Source organism: Sebastes umbrosus, chromosome 8 (genome assembly GCF_015220745.1).
Source record: "Sebastes umbrosus isolate fSebUmb1 chromosome 8, fSebUmb1.pri, whole genome shotgun sequence".
Taxonomy (NCBI): domain Eukaryota; kingdom Metazoa; phylum Chordata; class Actinopteri; order Perciformes; family Sebastidae; genus Sebastes; species Sebastes umbrosus.
In genome coordinates this window covers 21192870-21205946 of record NC_051276.1, presented here as the reverse complement: position 1 = coordinate 21205946, position 13077 = coordinate 21192870, and the positions used below count along the sequence as shown (strand labels likewise).

At 38.7% G+C, this 13077-nt stretch overlaps 1 protein-coding gene across 3 annotated transcripts; it reads right to left on the bottom strand.

Moving 5' to 3' along the window:
- Positions 1-1609: 1609 nt before the first annotated feature.
- On the bottom strand, positions 1610-12701 carry piwil1 (piwi-like RNA-mediated gene silencing 1). 3 transcript variants are annotated; one of them, XM_037779033.1, is made up of 21 exons: positions 12598-12677; positions 11749-11828; positions 11034-11139; positions 10447-10575; positions 10127-10341; positions 9617-9738; positions 9289-9369; positions 8606-8803; positions 7738-7846; positions 7282-7408; positions 7004-7121; positions 6409-6523; positions 6115-6302; positions 5375-5447; positions 5059-5259; positions 3815-3918; positions 3613-3683; positions 3350-3503; positions 2941-3066; positions 2698-2845; positions 1610-1805 (listed from the first exon to the last, which is right to left on the bottom strand). In XM_037779033.1, the coding sequence occupies exons 2-21, from the start codon at positions 11815-11817 to the stop codon at positions 1716-1718; spliced, it is 2544 nt and encodes an 847-aa protein (XP_037634961.1). In that variant the 5' UTR covers positions 11818-11828; positions 12598-12677; the 3' UTR covers positions 1610-1715. The 3 variants fall into 3 exon arrangements, with proteins under 3 accessions (XP_037634961.1, XP_037634960.1, XP_037634959.1); XM_037779032.1 differs by lacking the exon at positions 1610-1805 and adding an exon at positions 1976-2414 and having other exon boundaries at positions 11749-11844; positions 12599-12701; XM_037779031.1 differs by lacking the exon at positions 1610-1805 and adding an exon at positions 1976-2414.
- Between the last annotated feature and the right edge of the window lie 376 nt (positions 12702-13077).

The window sequence follows — 13077 nt, the reverse complement described above, 5'->3', positions numbered from 1 at the left end:
TAATCCATAACTGGTCTGATAATGTATCTGTAATGTTAGTAAATACAGTTAGTACAACATTAGAATCCATTCCTTGCAACAAATGTCTGTTTCCAAAAATCTGTGAACATGATGCCAAAAATATTCTCTTATTTCACTTTCACAGACTTTGTTTTGCAGTGGACATTCACATGTTGAGCGGTGCCACACTGCCTCTTAGTGGGCCTGAGAAGAACTGTGTGGAGTTTATATTTTACTATGAATACAGACAGATGTCGCCAAAATCACAAACATGCCGCCCTCAATCTGTATGAAATAGTGTCACAGCACAACATCTCATAAAACACTAATTGGCACAGCAAACAAGGTTTATAATAGACACATCAATACATATAATAAATATTTCATATTTACACTGTGTAATGCGTTATTATAGTAGCCTAAGAACAATGAATGAATACGCAAGAGAGAAAACATATGACCTCATATTAAATTAATTTATAAATGCATAGCATCATTACCGCCAATACATTTCAAAAGTAATGTCAATTTAAAAAGGCTGTATAACATATTGGTTATGCAACCATTTATGTAAAATGTTTGTCTATTAGAAAGGTATGATGAATCACATAAGAGAACACACCCATGGTTATTGACCTCACTAAGAAAAAAAATTGTTTGCATTTCTCGGGGGCAATAAGAATAGCAATCTTAAAAAACAAAAAGGACAGCCCTACAGTTTTTTTAATATAGGTTTATGCGTAACAGCTGAGATGTCACTTCATGGTAAAAGTAAAATACAAACCATGTAGTTATGCTAGCAATATGTTAGTACAAACATGTGTCAATTTGTTACCATGAAATTAGCAGTATTAACAGCATCAGTATTTTTTCATCAAATATATAACGGAATATTAAATATATGACATTAACAACTTTGAATATTCATATTTTTATTTCATAAAAATTGCCAATTTATTATCGTAGCACCACTACCTTTAATATTAAATGACAATTTTTAGACAGTAAAAAAACTTAATTTATTTCTGCATAATGGAATAGCATTGAAGGTTACTTTATATTAACCACGAATGACCATACATTTTTCTTATTTTGTAGCAAATAGGCTGGTCAATTTTAATTATTTTACATTAGCTTTTTAAGTAGCTTTACCATAAACAGACAATTGAACTGTTTGGTAGAGCGTGTTTTTAGTCTTTGTTACATAATTATGTTCAATAAGGGCTTAGAAACTATGACATGTCAAAAAATATGCCTACCTTTAAAAATTAAACTTAGACAAAGTGTGCCATCCCAAACTAATCAGCTGGGAGTGGAAGTGGGTTATAAAACCCTCAGAGCCTGCATCGATGCCGACTTAACCTGGACTTGACCCGTTCTCTTTATAAATCCATGACTTAACCAGCTGCCCTTACTGATGGCGTGCAGCGACTTTTGAGTTCGTCATGGAACACGATCCAATGTCAGTTCCGTGCGACTAATACAAACATTTACATTCTCGTAAACTGCTCAAACCAAGATAGATAATTTATTCTACTTTATTATATAAATATAATAATTGTCAATTGATTTTGTAATGTTTGCATGTGTGATTTAACTTAAAACAAAATGACATACCACAAACAAATTTTATTTATTACAACCATTCGTAACAGTAATAACAGTCCCTCCATGTTGACCCATATGAACATTATTACAAACAAAAATGTGACATTTTAGCATACATTTAATCCCCACTGTGGAGAGCAGGCATCGCTACAAATCACCACAAGACTCGCTTGTAGAAACAATTGTTTTAGGTTCCCCTATGGAAAAAAAAAGCTTTGCTTACATATTTTTCTGTACTCAAAAAGCCAACATCAACTTACATTGGTAATTAAGTTCTAAGTGAATACAATGAAATCTTTGAAATGTTTCTCATTTCAGGACCGGCTTGGATTAACTCTCACAGATCAAGTTACTTGTGACATTTTGCTCTGAACATTCATCTACTTCAGTGCATTTCCAACAGTAGACAGGGTGCATTAATGATCATTTTAGCATGTGTGTTAGCTTTCGGCCGCAGAATCATGTCTTTAGACATTAGACTTCAAAATGTAACACGAACCTCTCAACTGCGTAACTTGATACACAGGGCTATCTCACACTACAAACACAAACACTTAGCTTTGGCAAAACTGAACTTACTTATATTACTTTAAACTGAAAAGAACTTTTGTAACTAAAGTTTACATATAGAGGACTTCACAAGGTAACTTAAGAGTCAGAGCTGAACAATTTGCTTGTCTTTTTTATCCTCATAGGTAGAAGAGGAAGTCATCCAGTTTCACACTGGGCTCCCTGTGGATGCTTTGACCCACAAGAAAAGCCAGCTTGTGGGCGTACTGGCAGGGAGCGGGCACTCGGATGATCCCCTAAAGCGCAAATGGAGAAAATAAACTAGAGCACTTCAATTCTAAAAGCTTTATTGGCCTAATGATGTTGGCTCTGTTCAGTTATATTCTTAAATATCAGAAATGTATTTACACGTTGTACCCAGCTATAAAACATGCCTACTCATGTACTGAAAGACCGTTTCAGTGTGATTGCAGTTATTAAGTTGTACTCAAAGTTTCTCCAGACCATTGGAGAAACTATGAGTACAGCCATGCAGGATGAAACCAGCTTATTAACACACTGATTTCAAAGCCAGCCTACCTGCCAGTTGTAGTACAGGTGGCACATCTTGTAGGTAAGCCGCTGCATGTGATCGGGCTTCAGTCCACTGGTGTCGTACACAATGTTGTAGTGGGTTGGGGAGACGCTTCCACTGGCGACAGCCTGGCTCACGATGCAGAAGTCAAACCTGGCAAACAAAGGTTGCAACAGTTAACTACTACTACTACTACTACTAAAAAAAAAAAAATGCAGGAACAGCAAAAAAAACAAAAACAAACATACCACTCTGGACGGGTGACCTCTGTGTCAACAACTGTGCCTGGTGGAGGGTTGGACACCTTGCCTTTGATGCGGGCGAAAAACCTGCTGCTGATGCGCTTCTTCACCACCACCACACTCAGCTTGGGCCTATGACGAGCAGATTGAGAGGCTCTATCAAAAACTGACAATTTAGTTGAGCTTTGTTAAGTTCTTTTGGTGTGGTGGTCTCCCACTCAACAACTAATATGACAAAGTTATTGGCTTTATTTGTGTTTCAGAACCTGCTGTTGTCAATGTCATTCACAAATCAAAGGACACGGACGTGTTCAATACAGGTGACTACGTGGAGATTTTGACAAACAGCTTCCATGTGCAGCAGCGATTTAAGAGAGCTTTTAAAATGTGAAAACTTTGCACATGAAAAACTCACATGTAGTCGTGTCCCATGGACTTGATGGAGTCCATGATCTGTTGAACCTCATAGTTGACCACGCTGTGCAGCTGGCCGTCTCCCACTCCATCTCGGTACACAATGATGCGAGAAGGCAGGCAGTTGTTGAACTTCAGATAGTCTTTCAGCGCACCTGAAAAACAAACGCAAAGCTATGACAGTTATGCCGAGATTGTTGATAGAGAATTAACTTGTATATTAAAATAAAATACACATTTGTAGAATTATGGAAAGCAACTTGCCACTTAAGGCCATCTTCAGTCCGTCCATGATTTCCTGGCCTTTGTGCTGCAGCACACACTTGGAGTACCACCTTGATAAAGAAATTAGAAATGTCACACAACTTAATGGTTGTACTATAGCACTTAATCAAAGACTGTGCAGATGTTATGCACAACCGTAGACCAAGGTACGTTATGGAAAGAAACCGTTGTAGAAACTCACCTGCTCATGCTCTGGTTGAGGCTGGCCACTAGAGCTCCAATGGACCTTTTCCCAGCAATGGTGTCGTGGTAGCAGTCAATGCCCACAATCATCAGATGTTTGAGCTGCACAAAGAAGTGGAACAAGTTAACTCTCTTGCAAACAACATTCTTCAGTACTTCCCACTTGTAAACGTCTTGTTTTTTAACCCAACCTTAACCTGTTAACGGACTCAAAAACTCTCATGGAAACTAATAAATCGTCTCACCTCCTTCTTCCGACACACACATTTAATTAGAAGTAGTTACGGACCACATTCACAATGTTTAAACCAAGGACAAAAGGCTATAGTTGCACTGAAAGAGCCCACTGTCTCCCCATGTCCCATCCTCTCCCCTTTCTGATCACCTGTCTCTCCTCTGCTGTCTCATTCAGACTGTTCAAAGACAGGGTTGCTAGGAAAATAAACCCCTAAAGCACTACTTTATTCTGTAGCCCAAAATATAGTGTTTGTTTATGTGACTTTCCCGGTAGCTTCTGCTAGTTAGCTAGCTACCAGCTAAACATTAGCATACCAAAACTTCGACACAAAAGTAAAACTTATGACCAAAGGTTACCTGCGTTCTCCTCCAACTAACTCACTTACTTGGTTATACTCCCAAGCCGACAGACACCACGGTGCAACAACTGGGGCACCCCCGTCCACACCGCTCGGAGCTGCCGCTGACAGCAGCCCACCGAGTCGGTCAGTGTGCGTGACGGTGGTGTGTGCTTTGGAGACAAGTCTTACTATGTGACGGTAGTTTTGGTTGGCTAATTCAGAAAGGCTTTAGAATAAAGTAGTGCTTTCGGGGTTTATTGTCTTAGCGACCACGTCTTTGAACGGTCTGAATGAGACAGCCGAGGAGGAGAGAGTGGAGAGGACAGGACATGGGGAGACAGTGGGCTCTTTCAGTGACACTATAGCCAGCGCTGCAGTACTGATCTCAGTTTCAGCGGCAGTTTATGAAATGGACTGTTTTGTCCTTGGTTTAAACATTGTAAAACTCAACTTTACATCCAGGAACAATACAACAGTGTTTTTCATGCTTGTAATATAATTGTTGATTAGAGTGGAAATCCATTTAGTAAACCACGTAAACTTCGTTGACTGATTCACTTCCACTTTAATCCACTCGAGAACTACTTAATCTTGTTTTCTCTAAAACACACCTTAACTTTTAATTCCCTCAATGTACAAATTCATTAGTGAGCATGCGACTTACAGGGATTTCCACACTCCAGAGCTCTCCTCCCATCTTGCAAGCCATCTGCAAAGCAATCTTGGTAGCCACAGTCATGAGTGCCTGAGGTCGGCTTAGGGTACGGGAAACCACACACTGGCTGGGAGTGGGGCAGTCCACACACAGGTACTTCTTGACGGTGTCGTACTTGTCCTTCCTGTTGCTGGGGAGGACCACCACCACCTAATACAGAATCAAAGAGAAGGTTGGTCAAGGTTCACAAGATATGTAAAAGCACTGAGTAAATAAACAAAAGTCAAACTTATGAAGTTTATGCATTATATATTCAGTCACTAACCATCTGTGTTTGGGGTCCAACATTTTGCTGCAGGGCTCTGAGGAGAGACTCCTGATGATCCTCGAACTCGACCCTGAATAAAAAGAACAGCGTGCAATAATTAAATGACATAACCGTAATCATGTAATCAAAGCTGGGCAATTTGACCAAAAATCAACACAACCATAATTTGTTGCAAAATCTCCCTTTAAGGTACATTTTGAACAGATAAATAAAATGTGCGATTAACTATGGACAATCATGCAATTAATTGAGATTCAATATTTAAATCGATTGACAGCCCCAACATTGACATATTTCAAGTACCTGAGAAAAGTGTTACAAGGTTATACACTCAGTTGACAGTATAACATGTACGCCTAACTAAAAAAAATGTAGTCTAATATAACAGCCTTGTAATAAATCCTACCCTCATGAAGGTTAGAATGTGTTTCTATTATTTTGTCCAGCCCATTTATATCAATGAGGGTAGACTAAATAACAGAAACGCCTCTCTAAAACAGTTTCAACAATGACTGAACATTAGAACCTCTATGTATTACACTGCATTAGCTTTAGCTAGGTGTACCTAATAAACTGGCAACTGAGTACATTTAAATGTATTCTACACTCGACTGTCACAAATTACTTTTACTGATGCTGAAAATGCAATGATTTCAGGCACCAGTCTGAGAATCATAAATAATATCACTCTTTGAGGCCCCAGTCAGAAACCCGATTGTTCTTATGTTAAAACTCACATGACCGGTCTCTGCATGCGGATGCCGAGTGGAGGTGAGACTCGGTTGAGGGTCTGCAGGAGGGACTGGGCTTCGTTGCTGTTACGACGGGTGTAAAACAAGAGCCAGCTATCCAGCGGAGGAGCGCTGATCAGAGGCACCCCGCGCATCTCTTTGGCCCAGTCAGCTAGCCAGGGGTTGTAATCGTACTAGGTGAAACAAATCTTTATGTTAATCTCTCAATTAAGATCATATAAATAAATCCATTTAATAAATTCAGAAGAACAAATTGATGTAACCATAAGCATATTATACCGATTTTGTTCCCTGGAAAATCCTCTCTGCTGGGAGGACTCTGCCAGTCAGATTTAGGAGTTCCTTATCAAAGTTGAGTCCCCACTTATCCAACTCCGCCTGTGCGTCAGCATTCCTATGAAATAATGTTGATTTAAATCAATGCCTGGGATTGTAATGCTCGAAGATGTTGACAGGAAAACTTGTAATTTTAAACTTCTGTGCACATGAACAGACTCATTACACAAGCTGCTGAGATGAGGACAACGTCTAGGGGAAACAGTGAAGATAAATATTTAAATAAATTACAGTATCTAAAAACAGGAAGGGATTTAGTTGTGACAGGGTTAATGTTAACCTTTCACAAATTGCACTGGTGATGTTTAAGCTTCTCCACTGCCAAGTAGGAGTTAATAAAGAATAATTAGGATTTTGAAAGCCTTCAAATCACATCTACACTAACGCATGCTCATTAGACCCATTCGGCAGGCTGGTCATGAATTTCTATAATGTCCTTCTAGTATGGCCACATATCAGTAAATGTTAATTGCAGCATTTCTGACTAGGGACCATTTGGCAACAGGTACACAGATAAAACACCCAAATTATCACCTACTTCTGTATATTGCTGACAAATCGGTTGAGGCGTCCCTCCCTCTGCTCTGGGTTCAATCTGGTGTGCTCGCTCAAGTCCTTCATGATCCTGAAGTCAGCTCGCATCTTGTCAGTCAAGCCTTTTAAAAACAATGAGTTTATGTTTAAGTAAGAAGTGTTTCCCAGTTTCAGTAAAGCTGACCTCCTTATAAATATGTGTGATACCATTGCTATAGGTGAAGCACTACATGCCCAATATGTTATGTTAAATCTGAAGAGTCACACACTGGAGATAGTCACCTGTAAGGTAGCACAGCTCTGGGATGAGCATGGCCGGGCCAGGAGTAGGACCTCCAGAAGGACCCATTTTCTTCACATGGCTGACCAGCAGCACCTGGTTCCCATCAGTGATGTCCAGGTTGTATTGCTTAGAACAGAAAGTATGAATAGTTGAGTGCAGACTGGAATAGGAGTCATCTATGAGTATGGATATTTAGGTGCATCACTTACTAGATTTAGCCTAAAAAGTGTTAAACTTTGAGGAGCAATTTCAAAACCTGTCTATTGAGTCTACATGTGTTTTCTTCTCTTTGCCCAATCCCAATTCTGAGTCCTTAAAACCAAGTATGTGCCAAGACGAGTTCAATGCACCATTTATTATATTTGTGTGCGTGTGTCAGTGTGCATCTGTTGAGGCAGGAAAGTTGATATTAATTATTGTTGCACGAATACTAGTGTTGAGTGCATGACACCTACAGTCTTGTAGTAGTTCTTGAAGGAAATATCTGTGTCTCCCTTTGTGAACGTGTTGTTGGGAGTGTGATCCCATGCAATATCATCAATCCTGTAGGTCTTGTTGTTGTACCTAAAAAAAAAAAAGAAAGACAGTGAGGAGACTGTTCATTTTGGCAGCTATTTTAGATTTCGTCTTAAGACTAAAATTCTTATTAGTTTGTCACATTTTAATAATTTTGATCCTTCATAGTTTTAGTCGACGACAACTCAAAACGTTTTAGTCACCGAAAAGTCATTTGATTTTAGTCATAATGTTTTCCTTCTTCATTTTTTCACATTATATTGAACATTTCTGTCAAACTTATTTCATATAAAATGTTTATCTCATCATTACCTGATGAAAAACACAGGTTGAATGATTAAGAATGCAGCTTTGCAGTTCGTTTGAGTCCTCCTGACTGACTGCGCTCATTAATGATGCACGGTTCAGTCGCACCCACCGGACTGTTATGAGAGACAATCCGCCCACCCAACATGTAAAAATATGCGCTACTCAACCACCTGAACCGCAAACTTTATGCATTATAGTAGCACAATTATCAGGATTGAGGTGTGAGACAAGAAGGGAAAGACAAGGTGGAAGGAGACAAAAATAAAGAGATTTTGGTAATGTTTTTAAACTACAATTTAGTCTCGTCTTTTTTCGTCAACGATATTGCATGTTTGATATAGTCACCGTTAGGGTTTAAGGTGAGCGATAAAAGGATAAATATCAGCCGATAAATGTCACTCCCAAGCCTAGTATTATAAAGATGCAAGACTTCTGTATATTAATCCAAGAATGTGTGTGTGTGTGTGTGTGTGTGTGTGTGTGAAATGTGGATCCTACTTGGTGAGGACTATGAGTCCAACAAGCTCCTTAGCACAGATCTCAGGGAAGCGTTGATTTCCACACTTCTGCCTCAGGTTGGCCATAAAGTCAAGGACCGTCTCACTCCGCAGCACCTTGTGGCTCACGTCAGTGCACAGCATAATGGAGGTCTCGTACTGCAAAATGGTGGTGGAGTAGCCTGGCCAGATGGTCAGCCTAGGACAGACAGGAGCCACACACAATGTTTGTATTGCATTAAAGTGCAGTAGATTGATCAACCATCTCAGGATTTATCATTTACATCAAGTCTTGGGGATCATAGGGAGTGCATTCTAACAGATGCACACTCCGCAGATATAACTGAGATTAGCCAGCCTGTAATTATTGAGTCTCAACTTCAGATATACTATACACAAATAATGAGGAACAACTTTTATTAAGGCCATGTTGAAAAAAAGTCAATCTACTGTTCCTATACTGGGCTGTGAATAACTCTAATGTAGTGTGTATTTAAAAGATTGGTGTAATAAAGTGAGAAAATTACATGTCATATAAAATGTTTTACTTGTGTTGACATGTATTCCTGCCATTAACTCTCTTATTCGATACTCATGGAGGATCACATCTCAAAAATACACTATAATTCTTAATACATTCTTTGTGCATGATAGAGCTGTACAAAAGAAAACAAATGAATATACCTGTGCTGCGGGATGTTGAGTGGATCTTTGGGGTTGTAGTAGTTGCGTCCAATCTGCTGCATGTCAAGAATTCTCAAGATCCTGAAGAAACGAAATGACACCATTAATGAGCTGTTTGGAAGTTTACAAAGATCCAAAATGCTGTGGTGAATTTTATTGGTATCTAAGCTTTTATAATCAGATGTTCTATTTGAAAATGCAACACCCAAATCTGCAAATACACTAATCACAAGCAAAATCAATTTTTGGGGGATGTTTCATTTGGCTGATGCATTATCTTTCAGTCCTATTGCTGCATCACTTAAGACCTGAAAACCGAAAGATTTACCTTCTGAATATGATGTTGTAAAACTGAATGCACACTGGTGATGTGGGCGGCAGTTCATTTGTCAAGGTGACAGTTATCTGAACCTTCTCTCCCATCCTCGTCTCGCTGTGGAGCACAGTCTCCTAAACACAAGGATAGACAGGAAGGAAACCAACGTTTGTCTGGAGGGAACAACATTTTATAATTTACCAATCAAAACCTCCATCCAAATTAAGTTACCATAGAACAGTCAAATCAAATTACAAATAATATTTTTGCAAAGGCTAAGCAAAATAACACGATCTTAGACAAAGTTTAAAAAGCTATTAGCTATTTGCTCATGGGGGCTCTAATGATGACAATCTCAATTGATTGTTAACTCTGGTCTAGTAGGGTGCAAGCTATTCTGGGGACTTGTGGATGGAAATTTCCAAAAGTACGATTAGACAGAATATTTTTTTCTGTCTTAAATTCTTTATTCTCAACAATTGTTAAAAACAGTCTTCTCTTCTTTTTGAAATATCAGATTACCTTGTTTTGCAATCTGTGAGGCAAGAAAAGCAGAGCTCCATCAAAGCTCCGCGCTGAGCCAAGTACTTCCTCGTGCTGAAAGAGGAGGGCAGATCTCAGGCGACGAGCCTCCATTGGTGGGTTGTAGTCCACATGGTACTGATACAGCAGCCACCGAGGACGGGACAGGATGCGAAAGAAGTTTGCCGTCAAAGCAATGGGAGCACCAGATGTTCCTGAGAAAGTGCACACAATTTTAAAAAATATATATAATCCTCTCCATCAATTATAAAATGTAGATTTGCTGGGTTAGTGAGCGTTAATTTCAAATGATGACTGACCAGACTTTGAGTCCTTGACATGCTCCATAGCCTGCCGGGTGTTAACCCCGGTGTCATTAAAATCGCGGCGGCGTCCACCTCGTTCTGCCAGCTTCATCTGCTGAAATCCAGCTGAAATCTGTAGAACAGCTAATGAAAACAAATTGAGACAGTCACAAACAGTTTGTGTACATTGCGATGCATAACTCAAACTTAAAAATGTAATACACGCTGTGAGAGCAGGACTTTGTTTGCACACTTTATAGTCCTGTACAATAGTATGATGTGCATAGGAAATGTTTTATGGACTAGCACAAGTTCAGTGAACACCTATTTTCTAATGTATTTTTAATCTCCTTGTTTAAAACACTCAATTTTCCTGCACTGCAGTCCTTGCAATGGTTAACTTTTCTCTTGGTCTGGGGAAAGTGTAGACAATGGGCTGAAAAAACAGTGCATTCATAACTGCACCACTTTTCACTTGCACAAGACTTTTCTGTCAATCCACATTTCTAATTGCATTTCCACGCAGACTTTCATAAGCAAGTAATAGCAAAGATCATTTGGCACAAGAAAGAAATATATCTTGACTTTGTGTTTGACTGTACCTTCTGCAGAAAAGGGTCCTGGAGCACCTTTCTGTCTCCCTCTACCGACCAGCTCTCCCTCTGCAGGTGGGGGAGCCGGTGGTGCAGGCTCTCCTCGGGCCTGGCTCTTCAAAAAAGAAAGGAAGCCCATACATTTTATCATGGAAACTGTTCAAACTAAGATGAATATGTCAAATTTCATTATGCATACTAGACTTGACGCGGTGGTCGGTGTTACACAGTAGCTGAGCACACACCGATTACACATTACATATATTTCAGATTTAAACCCAGTGCATAACATTAATGAGGTAATCGCCAAATAAAATAAAGTATTGACTGAGTTAATCTTTGCTTGTAAACTATTAATTAGAAATCAATACAGGGTTTTTGAGAATTGATACAGTGTCACTAAACATAATATTGCAATACTCATATTTTCTTCCACCCCTAGTAAACACTGAGTCAGCGGTAACAGACAGTAGAAATATGATCATGTAACCTTAATCCTGACTATTTTTAATTTAGGAATTGTTTTTTAAGAATGATATTTCTTAATATAAGGAAAACCTATCTGCCATGGTGGCAGGTGACCTGAAATTCTTACCTGCCACAGCCAACATCTACCCTGTTATTCGGCAGGTGCTAATTTCATTCCCTGGTCCTAAATGTTGTCATGCAAACGTTAACAATCATGTACAATGACCCAGAGATTACAGGTACAGACTGCTCTTACCGCTCCAGGTGCCACAGTCTCTTGACCACGTGCTCGGCCTCGTGATCTAGCTCGTGCCCGACCAGTCATTTTGGGACAGTCTCAAATGATGCAGCTGTTTTAAAAAAGAGAATACTATTAATTAATGCAAAATTAAGAGCGAAGTTACAGAAATATGTAGCAAAAAAAAAGACTTTGTCAATCTTACAAAACATCCTCTTGTTACTAGTTACTTATTTTTTCTACCAACACAAATTCGTGCCACCAAAAGAATTTGATAATTATAAAATCATACAAAACGTCTTAAGTTACATACACTTCCACACATTTATTTTTCTTTAAATTAATTAATTAATTTTATTTTAATTCTTTGGATTGTTTAAGTATGTGTCCTCCCTTTTTCTCTGAATTCAGTTGAAATTAAAGTTTAAGATGAAGTCTTGTTTAGTTTTTTGTGTTTTCTCTCCTCTTTGTTTTAAGTTGTGAAATTTTGAGTAAGAACAAAGAGACAGCTGTAAAATGAAAATACAGTGGTAACGAATGTGATGATTGTATAAGTAACTACAATAATTGAACAGACACGTGCTTCGCCTTAAAGACAATATGGCGCATGCTACTTTAAGATAACCGCTGCGGCCACATGGAGGCTAGCTAACATTAACATACAAACAAAAGGTTACCACAGCGCCAAATTAAACAGTTTTTTAACTTTTGTAGATAATTCAAACACTGATATATTCAATTAAGAGTTAACTAGTCAAGTGAGTTGAATTCAACATGAAGTTACAGAAATACTCAATATATTCAATCTCATCAATGTCATATCAATATCAAAGTATATTGCATTAATTTAATTTAAAGCATACTCACTTTAGAGGAATAGTTTCTGTAGCTCTCTACTAGACTAGAGACAGTGTCCAACAGGTGTGTCCACTATGAAGCTAATTAGTTATAGGCCTCTTCACTGACAAGATTAATACGCCACTCATTTTATTTTTTTTTTGCACTTTCATCAAACATTTCTTCAGTTTAGCCTGTTTTGTATATTACATGTGCAGTTGTCCAGAAGGAATCTAATAAAGACGTTACTGAAGGCTGACTGAAATAATTAATCAGAAAAGCTTAAGGACTACTTTTTTAAGCGCAGTGATACGTTTAGCCTAGTGCTGTTATGCGTGAGTGCGATCTCAACTGTGACCACTAGATGTCAGCAGAGCCCGCACAGTATTTTTATATATACAGACTCCAACACCTACTCCACTGAGTCTCTGGTGAAACTCAAGGCTCTGATACACATACTGTTGATGTTTTATAAATCAGCCACAAACATCCAGTTGAGCTTTGAAGTCA